General features: G+C 39.1%; 2 protein-coding genes, 1 non-coding gene and 1 pseudogene across 13 annotated transcripts in view; 2 read left to right on the forward strand and 2 right to left on the reverse strand.

The window, feature by feature from the left end:
• FKBP5 (FKBP prolyl isomerase 5) overlaps positions 1-21,010 on the reverse strand; it is a 114,496-nt gene extending 93,486 nt beyond the window's left edge. For 3 of the 11 annotated variants that reach the window (XM_048225775.2, XM_048225774.2, XM_048225777.2), the window contains exons 1-3: positions 20,874-20,995; positions 14,935-15,007; positions 14,598-14,703 (exon numbers count right to left, since the gene is read on the reverse strand). The gene's annotated coding sequence lies outside the window, so the exon portion shown is untranslated. The other 8 variants (XM_026482733.4, XM_026482730.4, XM_057304863.1 and 5 more) reach the window with 8 other exon arrangements.
• Positions 18-124, reverse strand: LOC113243901 (U6 spliceosomal RNA). The gene has a single exon (XR_003312239.1). It is a non-coding gene; the product is annotated as a U6 spliceosomal RNA (small nuclear RNA).
• LOC113243847 (60S ribosomal protein L30-like) lies at positions 16,936-17,340 on the forward strand (annotated as a pseudogene).
• LOC113243693 (collagen alpha-1(I) chain-like) lies at positions 17,926-21,162 on the forward strand. Its single transcript, XM_026482461.2, has 2 exons — positions 17,926-17,967; positions 20,080-21,162. Exons 1-2 carry the CDS (start codon positions 17,926-17,928, stop codon positions 21,160-21,162), a joined length of 1,125 nt encoding a protein of 374 aa, XP_026338246.2.
• Positions 21,163-22,269: the final 1,107 nt, after the last annotated feature.

Consider the following 22,269-nt stretch of genomic DNA (forward strand, 5'->3'; position numbering starts at 1 on the left):
TTGAGATATTACTTACAAGAAATATGGGACACTTCATGAATTTGTGTTTCATCCTTGCATGGGGGCCATGCTAACCTTCTCTGTATCGTTCCAATTCTAGTACATGTGCTCCCAAAGCAAGCACTGTATTATTTTTTTAAGATGATTTCTGGAAGTGGTGTCACTGGGTCAAAACCCATGAAACATTTATGTGTCTGAATACATCTTGCCAAACTACATTTCAAAGGGGGTGCTCTCATTTTTGGTGCCAATAGTAAATATAGGAGAGAACCAAGGTAGCCATGCCATCATCAACATTGTTACAGTAAATTTTTGTTAATTTAACAGATGTCTTAACTTTACTTGTGGTCCTGACCATCTTGAAACCCAACAGTTTTCTAGTAATCCCATGGAACCTGCATACCAAGAGTACCTACCAAATGCGAAATCTGCACAAGACTCTACGCTGGGAGCCACAATGGAAACTAGTATGAGTAAGGCCAAGGATTCTGTGTGAGGCAAAGCAAAGAAACATTTAGAGAACTGTGACTAAGTATGAGAGAGCTACAAAGTATTTGTAAGGGTAGGGAAAAGATGGCTGTTCATAAAGCAGGGAAAAGAGGGCAGTGTTCCAGCCGGTTCTTGAAGGATGGACATTAATTTCAACTGGCAAGGGTGTGGCAAGAGTAAAATCAAGGCTGGTAAAAGCACACAGCACACAGCACATTCCAGGACTGTGGCTTGAGTAGAAAGTTGCTAGGGGGAGACTGGGGAGAGGACAAGGCACAGGGTGCTCGAGGAGCACAAAAAGGACACTCTAAAACACAGCCAATGACTCCATGAGCTGAGAGGGAGGGTTTCTCCCAGGGCAAAGAGCATGCAGAAAGACACAAAGATGTGAATCATCATGACCCCTCCAAGGAACCACATGTAATCCAATTTGGCTAAAGTGGAGGGTACATGTGGAAAGGATGCAGATGACGCTAAATAAATAGGCAGAAGCGGACTGTGAAGGGCTTTGTGTGCCAGAAGAAAGCATCTGAACTTTATTCCAAAGGAAATAGAGAACTGAAGCATTCTTAAGGAAAGAAGTGACAATCAGACTAGCTCAAAAAAAATTACTCTGGCAACCCTCCAACAGCTTTCCAGCTCACACAGAATAAAATCCAAAGTCCTTCTTATACTTAACACCCTACATGCTGGTCACTGGCTATCTCTGAAATTATTTTCCTATTGCTTCTCTTCTCACTTACTCTGTTTCTGCCACACCAGCCTTCTTGTTATACCCCCTCCAACATGCCTCTCCCCAGGGCTTTTGCACTTGCTGTCCCCTCAGCCTGGAACTCTTCCCCCACCCTCACCCCCGAGACACACAGTTTGCTCCCTCACTTCTTTCAGGTCTCTGTTCAAATACTTTCTTATCAGGGAGGGAAGGCCCTATTAATAGGGAAGGCCCTATTACCCAATATAAAAAAGAACAAGAAACAACAGCAATCAGCTCTACCATTTCTTCCCTTCCACTTACCACCTGACACATATATTTACTTGTCTATTTCTTGTCTCTCCTTACTAGAATGTAAGTTCCATGATGGAGCCTCTCTCAATAACCCTATGCTATAGGAACTGTTATTGCCATTTCCAGATGGTGAAATTAAGAGGCACAATATTGCTAGAGAACAGGGGAACCAGGTAGAATGACTCCTGAGCTTGCAACTCTTAACCATTTCACATAGTGTCAGAGGTCCTGACTTTGACACTAGATCATTTCCTGTGCTCCATCCTGAGAAGTACTATGACAGTAAAAACTCTGAATTCACACACTGTCCTAAAAAGATACGGATTCTTACCATCGGCTATTAGCCACATTTCAAAAGCCAGGGAACATTTTTTTAAATGATCAATTAAGCCGCACAAGGTATCTGGACTTTCTCCAGCAATAAGCTGTATTTTTTCTTGTTTAGGACCCAGAGATAGTAAAACAAGATGAAAACATTTTATGAAACTGAAAGAACATAGCATATGACACCAAAACTACTTTTCCAAGACCTTTTTTCAAGTAGAATATTAACTAAATATTTATTTAATATAAAATCAACTCCATCTTTAAGAAGACTATTATAATTTTCTGAGGAAGAACACAGTATCTACCTGGAAAATATCAAGCAAATATTATATCATATGCAGATGCATATCCAGATTCTTTCCCTACTCCTCAGATTACTAATTTCTTCCTTCCTTGATTCTTTCAACCCATCTCCCATTATTGAGAGTACCCCTTCCCAAAACGTAGTTCTCAATCAACACCTTTTTCTGTCAACTACTTCAGAGCAGAATTTACCAGTCTTAATTCCAGCCACTACCTCTATTATAACCAAATCTAGTTATAATTCCTCTTGCTTCCCTTTTGCAGTTTTTGATCTCTAACTGCCTAACCACAGATACTTCGGTACCCCTTTTTATATCCCCACCTTTTTAAAGAAAATCAACTTTTTCAAAATTGGCCCATTCTCTATTTACTCCATTAATCTGTATTATCTGGCTATTCTTCTAGGTTTATAACATATTTTTTTCTCCATTTTATCAACAGGACCTGCCAACTGTTCACTGTGTTTCCTACTACCTTACTTTCCAAATTTGTATCTATTACCGTACTCGGGGTTTTCTTCATTGCCTTCCTGAATTACCACAGTTCTCCAGTGGTACTCTACTTCCAGCCTATTCACTCACTTCCACTCATTCTATACATACTGCCAGTAAAGCCTCTGTCACACAGTACATTCCCAATTCAAGGATTTTAAATAGCTCCCCAGCACAACAAATCCACACTTCTCAAACCAACACTCAGGGCCCTCTACCCCTTCAGAACATCACTAACAAATGTTTACCTTAATACATCAATCTATCTTCTAAACATCTCAAATTACTATGGGAAGGATTCATTTTCAAAAGTTGAACTCCTTTAATCAGCAAAATGGAAGTGTGTACAGTTATCAGAAAATAACACCTTATATCCTTAGTGAGAGTACAAAGTAGTAAACTTCTTTCCTGGACTTTTTTTTTTTTTAAGTAGGCTCCACAGACCTCAAGATCAACACCTGAACTGAGATCAAGAGTTGGATGCTCAGCGGACTGAGCCACTCAGGCGCCCCTACTGGACTACTATTATACGCCTCCACGATGGAATATTATGCAGCAACTAAAAATAAAGCAGTAGCTATATATGAATTGATATGGAAAGATGTTTAAGAATTACCTGAAGGGAGGAAAAAAAGCAAGTCACAAAATAGAATGTACATCATTATTCTATTTGTGTAAAGGAAATTCATATATTTGTAAACACAAGAAAATATCTAAAAAGAAATAGTAACAAACCACTAACAGCTAATTCTGAAATGGGATTCAGGGGAAGAAACAAGAGATTTTCACTTTTTGGGGTGTATATGTGTGTGAGGTACATACATATACATCCTTTTTTTAATTGAAGTATGGTTGGACATACAATATTAGTTCCAGTGTGCCACCAGTGATTTGATATTTATATACATTACATGTAAGTCATGAAGATGAAAAGTACAGCATAGAGAATATAGTCAGCAGTACTGCAATTACTTTGTATGTGACAGATGGTGACTACACTTATCATTATGCTCACCATAATGAGTAGTTACCACCTGTCACTATACAAAGTTACTACAATGTCACTGACTATATTCCCTATGCTGTACATCCCTGATTTATTTTATAACTATAAGTTTGTACCTCTTAATCCCCTTCAACTATTTCATTCACCCTCCCACCCTCTCCCTTCTGGTAACTACCAGTTTGTTCTCTGTATTTATGAGTCTGTTTCTGTTTTGTTTACAGATTCCACCCAAGCGAAATCAAAGGTATATGTCTTTCTCTAACTTCACATAAACCCCCAGGTCCATCCATGTTGCAAATGGCAAGATTTCATTCTTTTTTATGGCTGAGTAATACCCATGTGTATCATGCCTTCTTTATCCGTTCATCTATTGATGGACACTTAGGTTGCTTCCATATTTTGGATATTGTAAATAATGTTTCAATGAACACAGGGTGCATATATCTTTTCGAATCATACATATCTTTTTTAAAAAAAATCAGTATTAAATTTTTACTTAAAAAGAGAAAAAGAGGTGCCTGGATGGCTCAATCTGTTAAGCCTCCAACTTTTGATTTTGGCTCAGGTCATGATCTCAGCGTCGTAAGACTGAGCCCCGCATCTGGCTTCATGCTGGGCAAGGAGCCTGCCTAAGATTCTTTCTCTCCCTCTCCTTCTGACCCTTCCCCGCGTCCCCCCAAAAGAAAGAAAAAAAGAAACAAAAAACCCAACTTTTTTTTTTTAATTTATTTATTTGAGAGAGAGAGAGAGAGAGAAAACACAAACATGTGAGCTTGGGTGGCAGGGAGGGGCAGAGGGGGAAGAGAAGCTTAAGCAGACTATATGCCCAGCATGGAGCCTGACATAGTGCTTGATCTCAGAACCCTGAGATCATGACCTGGTTGAAATCAAGAGTTGGACACCTAACCAACTGAGTCACCCAGGTGCCCCCAAAAAACAGACTCTTAAATACAGGGAACAAACTGGTGGTTGCCAGAAGGGAGGTGGGTGGGTGGGGATCAGTGAAATAGATGAAAGGGATTAAAAGGTATAAAATTTCAGTTATAAAATAAATAAGGCATGAAGATGAAAAGTACAGCATAGAGAATATAGTCAGCAGTACTGCAATTACTTTGTATGTGACAGATGGTGGCTACACTTATCACGGAGAGCACTGAGTAATGCAATGAATTGTTGAATCAACATATTGTACACCTGAGGGGCACTTGGGCAGCTCAGTCAGTTAGGTGGTCAACTCACGACTTCAGCTCTGGTCATGGACTCAGTGCCAAGTCTGCTTGAGAGTCCCTCTGCTGCTCCCCGCACACATGCTCTCCCATGTGTGCTCTCTCTAATAAAGAAAATCTTAAAAATATATATATAGTACACCTGAAACTAATATAACATTTCATGTCAATTATACTTCAATAATAAATAAATTTTAAAAAGAAAGAAAATGCTGTACCCAGCAAAGGCTCTTAATTTTGGATGAATATAACCGATCTTGATCATCCACAGTGCAGGAAATATGAGCTACTCAAAATGCTTAATGAAAAACTCATCCATTTATTCAACAATCATTAATGGAACACTTACTATGTGGCAAGCACTGTGCCTGATGATACTGACATAATGGTGAACAAGAAAAACCTAGACCATGCTCTCAAAGAGCTAACAAAGGACTTTTGGTCTCCATTTTTCCCATTTCCCTGGTAAAAGCCACTCTGACTTCCAGGTATCTGTTCTCATTATGCCTACGGTTCCCCATAAAAGAGATACAAATTAATACATTAATTATATCAAACAAAAACAAAAGCTTTAAAAAAGGGACTCCTATTCCCATCATAATTAATTTTAAAAGTTATCAGACGCACAATTTGTAGAGAACAGTTTAAGAAGCACACTTTCAAATAAATAAGAAGTAACCTAGACGCTAAATTAAGTTTAAGGGAAATGAAGAACATCTGAGGGAAAAAAATGTTATAGGAAATATTAATTTTCTTCACTAATTTATACACATTCACTAAATTTTTGTACAATGAACATATACTACATAAGAAGTTGTATAATATAATATATACGAGAAGTATAATAATAGTTAAGTTCTTGTTCTTGAAAAAACCGTCTACTGCAACAACAGAGCAGCTACCGCACGAAGTTCAACTTTTTATCCTTCCACCCCAGCCCCTTTGTGGTCTGGCCTTCTTGAAACTCCTTGTTTTGTCAGCCCCAAGTCCATATCCCCCCCTCTTCTGCTAGAAACGGAATTCTGGGACTTTCCACTGGGACGCCACTGCTCACCTCCTGGAGTGGAACCAATAATCCCCAATCTTTGCCAAGTCATTGCTTTCTATCCCCTTGGCTGCCACAATAGTTCAGAGGTAAAAACAGGACCCTAACAGATACAAACTAAAATCAATCCTGAAAAGAGACTAATTTTAATGAGATTATTAAAATGATCACAATCATAGACATATAGTGCAGCTAAAATTCCTAAAAAGAACATTGTAATAAATAGAATTCTCATTTAATGTGGCAGTGAAATAGTCATTAGTCACCTCCTTTGTTGAAATACACAACAGAACAGCAACAAAAATACAACGTTCGAAAAATTCCCATTTCTAAGATTTAAAACTTCCTACTTGTCTCAAAGAGTAAGAATGTTGAATCCATATAAATCACATCTTGTTAAAATAGGTAAGTATAGTAAGAGAAAATTCAGGTCACCAGGCATATACATTGATCACATCTCCTCTGACAAAAATTTAAAAAATAAGTTCAAAAATAAAGGTTCCTATGCATAGTATTTTATGAGGCACCTAAAATGCCACAATACCTGAAGAAAAAAAACCTTGCATACTTTTAACTTTTTAAGTAATTTTGATCAATTTTATTTTCAACAATAAGAAAACTACAGAATATATTAATAAATTATACGCAAAGTTCAATTCAAAATGAGAAAATAAAACTTAAGCCATCAGAACTTCCTAAGAGTAAAATGGGGTACCTTATAACACAGAGACCTCCCCTTACCAAAAACTAAACTAAAACCAAAACTGCAAGTCTCTGAAAATATGACATCCTTGGAGAATCTGACGGATGTGCCAGCTGTTTTATTTCTTGAAAGCGTATAGCTGAACACATATAGTAATCTGTTGCATTTTTCTCTAGCATTGCACAACTCTCCTGGCCTACAATGCACACACTGCATTTATTACCATATTTAAGCATCTGACAGCATTGTTCTAAGAATCCACAATATTCACCTCTAACTAAACTCATATATAAGTGTTTCAGTCTTCAAATGTCCATGGATTTCAGCAGTTAAGTATCATATATATTTTTTCCACAAAGTCTCAATACATTTCCTGAACTTTTAGCTTTCAGTTTCCTGTTCGTCAATGGCTACAACTCTAGAGGCAATACATAAACACACCCCAGCCATGGTATTTCCACTTTTGACAACAGTGGATGAACTTAATATGACCAAACATAACTACAGTGCATATAAGTGGTACATGACAGTTAACACAGCAATAACAGGAATTTAATAATTTATAAAAATGGAAATATAAATCATATTACTGATATAAGAATGAAAGTTACATAACCAACAGTCTCTTTCTTTCTCAATGTATTAAGAAGTGCAGGGCTTCTACCTAAAGAATCCTCCAAATACAAAACAAGTTGCAGATCATAAGACAGAGGAAAAAAAAAAATCCCTTCTCCCTTCAAAAAAATGATGACAGGAAAAAAGAAACCAAACCACGGGAAATATAATTAAGTGATCTGATACAAAACTTTGAGGACATGGAAAAAAACTTTTATATACCCTTGTGGATTATACAATTCAACTTCACAGCACTTGAAAATGATAAAGAAAAATTAATATTTTGGTAAAAATGAATCTAGCCCAGAAGCCTACTTTCTTTGGAGGAAAATAGCAGGATAAGCAGAGGTCTGGGGCATCTTTATGTAACCCATGCCTTTTTCTTTCTGTAATCATGGGAAAGTATACAGAACATTATTACCAGGTGCAAAATGATTTCATGATAAACTTATGCTTAACGTGACTAAAAAAGTATTTGTACACCATGCAAATTTTCCAAATGCAGGAAGGCCATCTTGCCAAAGTTAAAACAATACATTTTCAGGGGGAAAAAAATACAACAACAGTAATATAATGATTGATTTGATAGCTAGGAACAGACATTATTTATATATGAGAAAAAATTATCTACTCTGTAAAAAGGGAGTATTTATTGAGCATCTAGAGTGACCAGAAACTAAGCTTAGAGCTTTATAGACCTTTCACCACACTGCATCTACATAGGATAACAGTGTGGAAGGAAACAATGTTTAAATAAGTTTCTCACCATGATATGTAGCATATACCAAAATAAAGTGTAAGAGGCTAGAGAAGATGTAAACTTAAGAGACTACTGTAATAGAAGTAGAGGGTTGGAGGCTGTGAGGTGAAAGCACAAAAGCTCCCACCTCTTCATGCTAATCTTATCAGTGCAACAAACAAAACGCCCACTTTTTTTGGAGAATGGTATTTATGATTATAACACTATTATATTTATAATTTACAACTCTAAAAGTGAAAGAAAGAAACCCTTTTCTTCTTAAGGCAGATTTTGGAGTCTTGGTTTCAAAAATTACTTTAAGAATAGCAATGCTTAAAAAAAAAAAAACAGAATAGTAATGCTCATCCAAGAAATGTAATCATGGGCTTGTCATTTAAAAGTGTGAATTACTATGACATTTTTCCTGGTGGTAAAATTATTTTTTATCTTGGTTTTTAATAGCAATAGTAGAGAAAATTATCAGTAGTACTACTATAATTTCCACCCAGATGGCTGAGAATCACAGTAGGCATGACAGTAAAAAACAGCCCTAGTTTAGCTCTAAAAAGGTGCAGGCCTGCTCACTCATTAGCTGTGGATCTCGAACATACGACTTTATTTCCTCTGGACCTCAACGTCTTCATCTGTAAGCAAGATGGCTGGACTAGAGGTTATTTCCCCCTTCCTCTCTCTGTCTCCCTGGCTCTTTCACTTGATGGCTTTAGCAATTTAGGAGCTAGCCTGGGGTTTCTGAGGACAGAGAGAAAAATCTGGAGAAAAGGAATAAGGAGAATGTAAACAACTAGAATATGGAGAGAAAAAAGTCAAAAACTCATATTTATAAAAAGAAATGGACAGGGGCGCCTGGGTAGCGCAGTCGTTAAGCATCTGCCTTCGGCTCAGGGCGTGATCCCGGTGTTCCGGGATCGAGTCCCACATCGGGCTCCTCCGCTGGGAGCCTGCTTCTCCCTCTCCCACTCCCCCTGCTTGTGTTCCCTCTCTCGCTGGCTGTCTCTCTGTCACATAAATAAATAAAATATTAAAAAAAAAAAAAAAGAAATGGACAAATAGTTCAGGATAGAAGATCATGAGTTTCATTGTCAGAGTCAGTTTGAATACAAGTTTCAGTTATATTGAAATCACAAAAGAAAGTGAGAAATGCCAGAGATACAGACTTAGAAACATTATCTATAACACACAAGAATGCCTCACAAAGAACCCAAGAAATCCTCCCCACGCTCCCTCAGTACATACAGAAAAGATCTCATAATACCTGGCTTGATCATTCATAATTCTGCCCCGACATAATCACCCAACTATTTTCCCACAGGTTACTCCCCTCAGCCAATCTGAGTTCATCATTTCAAATACCCGAGAATATTTCCCTTTCATTATCACTCAATGCTCTTTCTTTTTTTTTTTTCAGATTTTATTTGTTTATTTGACAGAGAGAGACACCGAGAGAGGGAACACAAGCAAGGGGAGTGGGAGAGGGAGAAGCAGGCTTCTGGCCTGGCCGAGCAGGGAGCCCAATGCGGGGCTCGATCCCAGGACCCTGGGATCATGACCTAAGCCGAAGGCAGACGCTTAACGGCTGAGCCATCCAGGGGCCCCACTCAATGCTCTTTCTGAAAGGCATTCTCTCTTCTCTCAACTTACACTAATAATTTATCATGCTCTAACCATGTTTGAAGCACATTCTCAGTACTTGACATGTATCAGCTCATTTAATTCTCTCAACAATCCTAGGAGGGAAGTCAAGTAACTTGCTTAAGATTACACAGCAGCAGAGCTAGGATTCTGACACAGGCAGTCTGGCTCTAAGGAGCCTGTCTTCTTAACCTGCTAACTAGTCCTTCAAAGCTCAGATCAAGTTCTGTCACCTTTCTGAAGTTCTCAGCTGCTTAGCAATTATTCCTGCCTCTTGGGTCCTTAAGTAAACCACTCCTTTACCACTTACCATTGGACCTAGGTTGTTATTACTCTTCTGTGCACATATTCTATCTTTTCTAAGAACAGGCTCTTATCTCATTTATTTTGTAACAACACTACTTAGAACCTAAGAGAACCTAGTATCTAAAACATAAAAGTGCTTATTAATGAAACTATAATGACATTTAGTATTTCTGGAGACCTGGACCAGGCTCTGGGCTAAGTGCCTTTATATGTAGTCTCATTTAATCCTCACAACCGCCCCTCCTCAATACTGCCAGTGAGGAAACGAGGCTCAGAGAAGCTATATATGTGGTTCAGTATCACATAGTGGTAGTGACGGTCTTACTTAAGAGTCTGTACCACACTCTTAATCTGCAGTCTACCACAGAACACCTTGAAGAATCAGTCCTAACCTCAACTGAGTTCAGCTTGTGCTCACTCTGCAGCATGATCCTGAACACTCAGGAATCAGTACCAGAGGCGCAGCTGCTGCCCTCAGGAAACGTAGTTCAGCAGGACTTCGGGACCAAACCCTATCACTGGCAGAGTCACCATCACCGACTTAAATACTTTAACTTTTATTTTAAATCAAAATACCAGAATAATCCTGGGAAACTCTCTTCCACACCACTCATTCTCCCTTCAGGCTCCCTCACTCCCTTTATGCTCAGACTCCTCTCTCTAAGCTTTTATATTGTAGAGTAGAAGGGTCCCGTTAATCCTAACAACCATTAGGATACCTAAATTTAATTTAGTGATAGCTCAGACTCAAGGGTATATTGATAAAGTCCATGCCCATAATGAAATATGAGCAGGGAAGAACAGCTAGAAAAAAAGCAGTAGCAAAAAGCAATGAAAAGAAGGATATAAAAGTCATACTGTTAAGGGGGAAAAAAGCAATAAAAGCAAGAAAATGGACACAAATAGAAGGTGGAAAGGAGTCCAGCATAAATTCAGTGAAGAAACATAGATAAATAACACTAAAATCTAATCAATTTTAGGAAATCTGACTCCTTTGTTCCTTTTCCTAACCTCTAAAGGAAATAGAAAAAATATATAAAACAACTGAAAAACCATTTACTAGAAACAGAATATAAATTAGGAGTTTTTTTCTGAGAAACCATTCATTTTAGAATTTCAGAGCTGCAGAGAAATTTTAAAATACTACCTAATCCAACCTACTCATTTTACAATTAAAATAAGGCTCAGAAAGGTTGACTCTAATTTGCCGATGATCATATAGCTACTGAATTTCACCCCAATGTCTACTCCTACCAGACTAGGCCTTCTAGAAATGTATTTTACTCCTCCATTTTCCACTTGTAATAACTATTAAATTAGTTTCTGCATAAGCATCTCAGAATCCACATATTATTCCTAATTCCCTTAGAAGAAAATAACCAGATATTCTGGATTATGTAAAGCAATATGGAATTTTATTCTTTTATTCCCAAAATCAGTAATCTCAAATTGGGTCCTGGTTCTTACCAGGAGGAGAGTCAAACATTTCCCAGAAGAGCAGAAAGAAAAAAGATCTCCGGAAGCTCACCAAAAGCAAGCCAAGTTGATAAACTACAATCCATCTGGAAAGGAATCAGGCCCAAGACCCCTGGAGGCTAGATGACAGCTAGTGGGAAACATAATGGATATAACTTATTTTCCCGTTTCTATTTTATATCCTCCTAACCACCCACAGGCTCCTATATTTCTGACAAACGCCAATTCCAGGAGCCTGTAAAGAAAAGAAATGATGAGAGCATCATGTCACTTTCAGCAAAGGTGGCTTTTAGACAGGAACTATCTTGGCCAGGAAATATGGCATGAGGGATAAGTCTTAAGGTAAACCATAGAATGGTACTTTTAGCCTTAAAAACACCAGGAAGTCCTGAAAATGTGTTATGTACACTGAGAATTTCCTCCACAGCAAAGCACTTCGAGATATCCTGGGCTGGAAGGAACTCATCCTGGGCCATTTCTGTGGTCTGATGAAGTCTGCTGCTTACACCCTGCCCGTCCATGATACACTGTAGGCTCTGCCAGCCATCATACTGCAGGTTATATGAGCCGAGTAATTCTGAAGTCTTATATAGAACCTTAGTTTAAATACAGTGAACACCTAGGCCTTAAAAATGATGTCTTTGCCTACAGAAGGCTGACTGAAGCCTTCTCTGGAAAGGAAGAAAATGCCTTAGTTTACTTTAGGAACATAGCTTACTCTTCAGATACATGAACTTCATTATAGATTAGGGATAATCTCCTGCTTTAACATGTTAACCAAATTCCGATTATTGTACTGAAAATGAAAAGGACAAAAAGATAAAAAGAGTCATTATAAGGTTAGAAACAAACTGTTTTAGTGACTCAATGAGCTTAGGAAGTAAGAGTTAAAAGTGACCAACTAGAATAATCAAGTTATTAACAGCTGAAGAGGAAAACTAGGAAGAGCTTTTTCGCTGGGGGTGAGGGGAGGGAGTGTTGGCGTGCAGCTGCTACATAGATGGTATTTAAACATATTTAGTTTCAAGACATAGGTGAAAATTTGGGCCTCAAGTTTAGACAGAAGATACAGATTTGGGGTCTAGAAAGCAGAGCAACGATTAAGTTTTTAGAGAAAGAGAAGGTTATGGAAAAACATTTAAAACAACAGCATTCCTCAGATAATACACTTTAAAGATAACCTAACCTTCCAGATGAATAATGCTTATCATACAGATACAGAATATTTGGACTGCTTTGTTCTAACAGAAAAGCTAAAACATTCATTTTTTTCCTCAGGCTATGAATTGACAGGAAAAAGGTAAGGATTAAAACAGTTTCATAATTACTATTTGTCCAAAGTCAAGTCTCTGAACTAAAACACAGTGCTTCTGAAGTTTCTCTATTTGTAAAAAAAACTTCTGGAAAAAACTGAGAGAAAAAAATCTGATGCACCAATACTACCATTTTACAATAGTGGTGAGAACTTAAAAGTACATTAACCAAAATGCTGATAATTAATAAATCTGAAGAATAGGTATACGGAAGTTCATAATGCTATTCTCCCCAGTTCTGTGCAGTTTAAAACTTTCATAATAAAAAATATTTTAAAAGCCTACCTACAGATATTTAAAAAAAATTTTTTTTAATTAAAAAATTTTTTTGGGGGGGCGCCTGGGTAGCGCAGTCGTTAAAGCGTCTGCCTTCGGCTCAGGGCGTGATCCCGGCGTTCCGGGATCGAGTCCCACATCGGGCTCCTCCGCTAGGAGCCTGCTTCTTCCTCTCTCACTCGCCTGCTGTGTTCCCTCTCTCGCTGGCTGTCTCTCTGTCACATAAATAAATAAAATCTTTAAAAAAAAAAAAAAATTTTTTTTTTTGGCAAGAGCATGAGCACGAGTGGGGGAGGGGCGGGGAAAGGGAGAGAAAGAATCCCAAGCAGGCTCCACCCCAGCAGAAGACCAAGGTGGGGTTTGATTTCATCACCCTGAGATTATGACCTGAGCCAAAAATCAAGACCAACTGAGCCACCGAGGCACCCCAGATATCTTAAAAATTCTATCTGTAATTAAGGCTTGACAACTCAAAACAAAATTCTAACAGACAAAAACTTATCAAATACTGTTTTATTCATTTTCAATAGACCAATGAAATTTAATGTGTATGAAAGGGAGAAAAGATCCTGTGTCATTTTAGAGGAATATAAATATGTTCATTAAATGGAAAAAATCCTTTTACCCATGTGACTTGACATTGGACATTTGTTATTTTTCTCTTCAAAGAACTTATAATTTTGTTGAAGAAAATGTATAGTCTATATAAACGTACAGTTTTGGTTAGTAAAGGCAAAATAAACATTTATCCCCAATATCAATGATTAATTTGTTGAACATGCTGGTTAGCGGTCATATTATTTCAAACATCTTCCACTCTAGTAAATAATCAAATAAACAACTTCTTTAAGTAAAGGAAAAGATATAAAAAAAAAAAAGAAGAACCAATATCCATAAATTAACAACACATTTAAAATTATATAAACGAGTAAGTAGAGGGGAAAAGTTGAATGTTTTTAACAATGATCATAGTTTAAGTTACGATTTAAATGAATGTAATTTAAATCATATCACTCTACTGAGACTATGACAGTACTGCAACTAATAGAAAACAAATTGACCGCTTAGATTCACCACTTACTGATAAGCAAGAATAGTATATATGGTTTACAAGCACGTATCTTTCCTCCCTATGATAAATAGCACCACCCAAAAATGACGACTAGATTTGTTTGCCTCCTCTTCATCTGTAAGTTCCAAGACAATAAAAACTATACATGTCTGTGCAAAACCTAGCACACTATAGGTGTACGACTCTTCTAACAGGAATAATCACCACCTTCAATTCCCAGAAAGCTATTGCTAGCTACCAGTCTCATTCCCTAGATGATGTGCATAGAAAAACAAAATCAAGCAGGGTCTCCCTGCTAGCAGTTCTGCCTTGAATCATTTTCAGAACCTTATTTCTTCTAACGAAATATGTCATCAGGACACTTCGGAGAGAAGCAGCACAAATACATACATGTAAAGACAAAAGAGACTGTAGTGATTCTCTTTTTCTCCATCATTACGAAAGCACTGATGAAGTCTGAATTGAGGTATTTCACTTTTTGCAGACAGCAAGATCATTGTCTTCTTCAACAAACTGTTGTAGCTCTTTCCCTCATTAAAGTAAAAATTACATACCGTAAAATGCCCAGATCTTAAGTAGCCAGTTCAGTAAGTTTGAACAAGCGCATACACCAACAACTGGTGAATCTGGATGTTCCTTGTACTAGGTCTTGCAACTTTTCTGTAAGTTAAAAATTATATGAAAATAAAAAGTTACCCAACAAGTGTATACTTGAATTAGCATTACCCAAATCAAGCTACAGAATACGTCTATCTCCCTAGAAAGTTCCCTTTTGCCCCTTTCCAGTCAACCACAACCCTTACCCAGAAACCACTGTCCTGATTTCTATCACCACACCTAAAGTTTTACCTGTTCTTATATTTTTCACAAATGGCATCATTTGGTACATACTTGTGCCTGGCTTCTCTTGCTCCGAATAATATTTCTGAGATTCATTTAAGTTGTGCGAATCAGTAGTTCATTCCTATTATGAAAAAAAGCTGCTATGAACATTTTACATCAATCTTTTTGTGAACATGTACTTTATTACCCTTAATGCAATAAGATTTCATTTAAAAAGGGGAGGGTTCCCATATATAAATATGCCTGTAAAGTCATATAGTATAGACAGATGGACTGATTGCACATAAACGTATAGCAAAAATAGTTACATAAAATACAACAAATATAGATATTTTATCTACGTGTGTGTGTGTATATATATAAATGAATAGATTCTGAGAGGTCCACCTGGAACCAACAGAGATATTTTTTAAAAACATATAAAGTTCATAGTGAAAATAAATATAAGATGGGAAAGCTATCTGTTTAATTTTTCTAAGTATTATGTTTTAACCTAAGAATAATTCAAAAGAGAAACAGATTTCTTTCCATGTAAGTTACCCTGTTCTGCTTCAATGAAATACATTCTCATAACAAATCCCCTCCCCAAACTAGAACTTCAAAACATTAAATATTACCTCCACTATATAATAATCTTTTATGTGAGGGGGAAAACCCAAAATATTTAAAATTACAAGTTTTATCTTATTGTTTTTCTTTTTAAAAAAGTTAAACAGGGAAATAATCCATTGGCTAATACTTAACATGGGTAAAGACCATTCCATCTTCATTGAGAATTTATGCTGGAAAGGATTCAATCTCTAGGATGTTTTCTCCACCCCAAAAAGTAATTTACTGCAGCAGTAAGTCTATGACAAACACATTTTGACTTTGAAATTCCACTGTGTAATTTTCAGCTGAAAGTAGAGGAGGTTCTTTAATTTCCAGAGGTAGTAACATTAAGGAACATACACACAAATCTGATTTTTGAAGAGATCAATTCGAAATTCCCAACTCTGCTTTTGCTAATCAGATGATCATTTTCAGGGGACTAGAAGTGGCTCCTCGTTTAACATTACTTATAAATTGCCAAGATGGAGGCAGAATGCTACAAATGGATCTAGAAATTTACCATTGCTTGCTTTAGGAAGGGTCTGCAGCTATAAAAGGAGGAAGCAACCCTCTTCTAAAGGTGCTTGATTTTGTTCATCTTTTATTCCTCCTCCGTCAAAATGAGCAACTTCAAGAACACACAATTCTAACGTACTGCATTTTTAATCTTAAAAAACATTCTTAGCATTTGGATGTTCCCTAACTTTCACAGATGTGTAATTATTTACTTAACCCATTATTCACTCTGAAAACACATCATTTTCATTTTTCCAATAATTGTACCATTTTCTAAAAGAACAAGGAAAACAGCCTCGATTAACTGTTACAAAAGCAACTGCAGCTCTAAACAGCTACAACCCCCAACTTTCATTATCTTTTTCCTGTTTTAGAGAATTACAATCTTACTCTTATTTTTAAAGTGTTTTTCTTCCAGACCAAGAGTAGAAAACAGATAGAGCAAATGTGTAGACCCCATACTCCCTCTGGTGGTCCTTCACTCTCATTAACTAGATGTTTTCCAAAAGACTAGAAGTAAATACTAAATTAAGCATAAAATGAACTTGCTCCATTTAAGGATTATAGTCTTACATGTTTAAGTTTCAGCTGAGTACAAGCCAATTCTTTTCATAACAAACTGTGAGATATAATTATTTTGAGTGCTTGAATTTTAGTGTTTCAAATATTGCTAAAATATCCTTAGTAACCTGTTACACAGATTAGTTACAAGGGTGCATAAGGACCTACTATAATTAATTTTAAGCTGTCTCTTTGGACAGAAGAGTCTTTTACCTGGTATGTATCTTTTTTGCAAATTAAATCACACTTAAGTGGCTAATGTTTTTAAATCAACAGTTACTTTCATACCAACAACCACTCAGTCTCCTATGTGTACAGATTTAATTTTCTTTACACTTTGGGGATATATTATTAGAACTTAAAAATGCACAGTAGGTCCTTTCTCCCTCCTTGGCCATCTTGGCGACTGCTCTTGGTTGGGGGCTGTCCCGCACCTAAGGCAAGAAGATGGTGACTGCACAGAAGAAAAAGTCACTGGAGTTGATTACCTCTAGGCTCCAACTCAATGTAAGTGGACAGTACATGATGGGGTACAAGCACACAAAATGATGAGACATGGCCAAGCAAAACTGGCCATCCCAGCCAACAACTGCCTGCCTTGAGGAAATCTGAAATAGAGTACTACATATCACATTGGCCAAAACTGGTGTCCATCACTAAAGTGGCAATAATATTGAATTGGGCACAGCATGTGGAAAATACGACAGGCTATGCACACTGGTTATCACTGATCCAGGCGATTCTGACATCATTAGGAGCATGCCAGAAAAAACTGGTAAAAAGTAAATCATGCAAAATTTTTCTTTAATAAAACCAGCCAGAGAGCGTTTGAAAAAAAAAAAATGCACTGTAGAAAATTCAGAAATGTACAATAAAACAAAATCTAATTATTAATCAGCTAGTTTAAAAAGTTCAAATAGTTTCAGGGTGCCTGGCTGGCTCTGTCAGTGGAGCATGCGACTCTTGATCTCCAGGTTGCAGGTTCGAGCACTACACTGGGTGTACAGATTACTTAAAAAACAAGAACAAAAACAAACAAACAAACAACTTAAAAAAGATCTTAAAAAAATAAAAGTTCAATTAGTTTCAGAATTATAAAATGTCCATATTTAGTTGTTCAGTATTAAATAATTATGGAATTTGGTGTGCCAAAATATGTACAATACAGATTTTTTCTTGGGATGCCTAGGTGGCTCAATAGGTTAAGTGTCTGCTTTCGGCTCAGGTCATGATCCCAGGGTCCTGGGATCGAGTCCTGGTCAGGCTCCCTGATCTGCTGGGAGCCCGTTTCTCCCTCTGCGTCTCTCTCATGTATAAATAAATAAAACCTTTAAAAAATATATAGGTATGGATGTTTTTTCTTTAGGAATTATGAACAACTACAGTAAAGGCCTGTACAGAGATGTTCTTAAGGTATAACATGCATAGTACTGTCAAAGCCATATTCATGTCTAACAGTGTCACCTGATTTATCCTCAAGTTAGCTATTTTAATAAATGCCCTTGTTTTTTGTGGCTTTATTCATTCAAAAATATTTGTCCACCCCCAAACTCAAAAGGAACCTGAGGATTATGACTTACACACACTCACAATGTTTATCGTGTAGATGTGAGAATTCAATTTATGCTTAATTTTGAAACTGAAATGTGGTTGATAATTTTATGATATGGTCTACCACAAGTTAAAGTGGATAAAAAACCCAGTAAATTATCTAAAAACTGAATTTGAAAATGGGTTTTTACTTAAAAGGCATTTTTATAAAGTTCCTAAAATATGCTTTTGCGTAAATAAAACTATAAAATGTTTAATTTATCATATGTGGTATATTTAAACATCACCATAGGATAAAGATTATAATACTTATTATACATAGTAAATTACACATAGTAGTTAAAACTAATATATTCCTATACACTTTAAAGAACAATTACCTAAATCATCCAAAACAATGAGGACCCCCAGACTTATAAGATTCCTTACAACTATTTATACAGAATAAAACCCACTCTACAGGACGAGTCACTGCTCGACCAATCTACCCTAGGCACCAAAAAGACAACTCAGCTTTAATAGCAATAACTTCTTCTACAGCTACAGAAAGAGGATGTTCTTTGTTCACTAGACTGATTCATTCTAAGCTAAGAAACCTTTAGGAAACTAAATAACCCAAAATACGTGTTCTTTTCCAATCCAAGAATAAACAGAAAATTGAAGATTTAATTAGTTGCCCAATACAGTATTTTAAGTTTTTCATGTTGAACTGCTTAAAATTCACCTAAAATTACCATAACTAAGAAATTAAAGATTCAGAAAAATGTTTGTTTTGTTAAATGTTGGAAAGACAAAGACCTTATAACATTTAAGCCTGTTGCTTTAGAGATACAAAACATTTTATAAAGACCATCTTTGATTTTGTTTTTAAAAATCCCAGTCACAGCTAGCCTATTTGTTAAAGCGGTCAGCTTTAAATGGTGTTACTAATTAGCTAGGTAAATAGTAAAATTACAATTCAGTGAAATACTAATAAAGTAGCATAGTTAAATCAAAATTATAACTTTGTTCTTAAGAAGTTACACTTCTGCTAAATATAAATCATCCCCAATAGATATAAAAGACACATTAGAAAAAAATTAAATTAAATCAAGTGTTACAAATAAATTAAAATATGTATAAACTACATTTCAAAAATAATTGTTATATATTATTTTTAAATGTATTTTTTCTGTAGATGCCCTACATTGGTCAGGGCCATAATTGCAGATTAAGTGGAGGTCAGCTGGGAGAGAGATGAAGAGAAAATGGTAAGTGAAAGTATGACAAATAAAGATTTCCAAAAAAGAATAAAAAAATTTTCAAGTCTATCCTTGAATTTTGATTGAAACACCAAGAGAAAAAAGCTACTATAATTCTCTAGTAAACCCCCCGGGGGGGAGGGGGCAGAATTCCATAGACTATTAAAAATACTTAACCGAAATATGCCTTAACTTTTCCCTTGTCCACAATCTAACAAAATGGTAAGACAATGAAAATAAACACTTCTGTCTACCCTCAGCGAGGCAAAGAAAGCTCCCATTCAATGCTAAGCCTTATTCCACTGGAAAACATACTCCTGAAAAGTAAATCCAAAACCACGAGCTCAAACTACTTCATGCAGAATTTACTGAATGGCGGCCAAACGTTGTACACACTGTCCCGAACCACACTGAAGGATATCTAGAGTTCTGCATTCTCCATTTACTAACTTTGTACCTTACTATGCTTTCGCCACCACTGCAGAAACCGATTTTTTATGTAAGACTACAATGTTCCTCCAGGCTCGTCCATGGAAAGAAGGCAATCAACCTTCACGCTGACCCCTCGAATTTTTTTTTTAATCAATACTGGGTTTGACTCTTATACTGTCGCCAGCACACCTTTTCAGACATCAGTGGAAGGAGTTCTAACGTTCTAACACTGAGCCGAATAAGGAGCCCTAAAACAAGTTTTAACTGGCTTTCACCTGGCACGAGAATAATCACCTGTTAGAACGGCGCTGCACTGGCACCCTCCAAGAGCGGCCGAGAACCGGGATGCTGTATCCCAGTCACTCGTCCCAAGGCGGCAGGTGAAAGCGGAGAACACGCATCCACACCCACCGCCCGGGGAGCGCAAACCGAAAGCGAGGAGCGCAGCAGCGGGACACTCCGTTATCCTCGCCCGCCACGGGCCCCGCCAGGTGTGCGCGGCTCCATCGCGCCCGCGGCGTCCCGGCGCACGGCTCACCCCGGCTCGACTTCGCCCGCCGCCCGGGCCCCAGAAGGCGAAGTTTCTCTCCCGCCAGCGGCGGCTGCTGCTCACGCGCCGCCCGGCTCTCGGCGAGTCCCGCAGCCTGCTCCGGGCGGTCGCGGTCACAGGCGCCGGGCTTCGGGCGAGTCGGGGGCCGCCGACGGGAGCCGGAACCGGGACCTGTCACCTCGGGCGGGAAACAAAAGCCGGGTGAGGACGAGCGGGCGCGACCTGCCTCGCCTCCGCGAGGGGGAGCGCGGCGGGGGCGGGGAGCGGCTTTCGCGGCCGCCCGACTCCGCGCCTCCCGGAGGGAGCACCGGCCCCGCGGGCCGACGGGGCGCAGAGGGGCCCCGCAGTTGGGCTAAGGGCATCCGGCGCGCTCGCCTCGAGGCTTCCCCGGCACAGCTCGCCCCGAAGCGCAGCTTCGGGGGCTGGGACACCGTGCGTGAGGGGACGCCGAAGCGGCGCGGCGGCCCGCGGACCGCGAAGGAGAGAATTCGGTTCCCGGGGCGCCGCAGCCGCCCGCCCCATCCCTGCGGCCATGGCGCCGGTACCTGTCGCCGTGGTTGCTCCTCGGCCCGGTCTCTCTCTGCCTCACCCGCGCGCCGCTCGGCCCCCAGCCCGCCCAGCAGGCAGTCCGCGCGCTGGACGCCGCCGCCCGAGACTGGCAGCGCCCGCGAACCGGCCCGAATCCCCTGGGCAGCGCCCGGCACGGTCCCGCCCCCGCCGGCCGCAGGACCCGCCTTCCATAGGGCCCCGGGGCTGTCAGTCCGCCCCCAAAAGGCGCGCGGGCTGTTGCTCCGCCTGTCCGGATTGGTGGCCGCGCGCCGTCCATGCAAATGAGACCCCGCCCCCGTCTATTTGCACCTCCGCCTTAGTGTAAACTCCGCCTCTCCACGCCAGCCCACGTGTCTGGCCCTTGGCCTTTGTGGGGCCGGAGGGAAGGGATGGAGGAAACTGACCGACGCCCCCTCACACCATCTCTTACCTTCAGAGAAACTCATGCCTAAACAAGCTAGTGGACTTCACATCTGAATCGTATCTCTGAAAGCTCTGCTCTCCTGTCTGTTTCCCGGGCCTGACCATCAGGGGATGGAGGGGGTAGGCCGGGCTGTTTGTGTCAGGTAAGCAGGCTAGGTTAGCGCCAGGAAGTCAAAGATGCCTAGTTGAGCCTGGGGAAATCCCATCTTGAAAACGAGTTTAGCACGTAGCATTTCCCCGTGGACACTAAGTGACTGTGAAGACCGTGCTTGGCCTTGGCTTTCTGCCTTTCAAGCATGAGATACGAGGAGATTGATACGGCACAGGGCCTTAAAAAGTGTTTGTGTTCTCTGTTCCACCTTTCCCATCCCACCCCTACCATCAGCAAAGGGTAGATCTGCTGAGCAAACAACGCTTCAGGAGGGGCCAAGCTCCTCCAGCCAGAAGACTGGCTGCCTCTGAGTAGTTCCCCATAGAGATTCAGATGAGGGGCTCGAGCTGGCTGCACCTAGGCTTTAGGGGATAACAACTCAATCCTCTCACTTTTGAGGAAACAGAAACCTAAAGTTCCATAGCTATGGAACTTAATAGTCACCTATGGAAACCTGATATCTCATAACCAGATCAGAAGCCACATCTCTTAGCTCCAAATCTGTTCTCTGCGTTATGTCATGTGGGTCATTTAGGTATTTATGAAGAGCTTCCAACAAATCACCATCCGGCGTTCAGGAGGTGGTGCCTGCAGAAAAGACAACTAGAACCAACTGAAACCTCCTCAAGGGCAAGGGCCCTGACCTAATGCCTAGAAGTTTCCCTTTTTACCAGATGCCACTGAAACAATTTATTCATGCATTAATTCAACAAGACATTGGTGATTAAATCCAAACCCAACCTTTTATCCTTCAATAATTTGTTCTAAAAGTTTCCAACACCAATTGATTAACAATCTACTAAGAGGGGGGACGCCTG

This window comes from Ursus arctos, unplaced genomic scaffold (assembly GCF_023065955.2).
Source record: "Ursus arctos isolate Adak ecotype North America unplaced genomic scaffold, UrsArc2.0 scaffold_31, whole genome shotgun sequence".
NCBI classification, from domain to species: Eukaryota; Metazoa; Chordata; class Mammalia; order Carnivora; family Ursidae; genus Ursus; species Ursus arctos.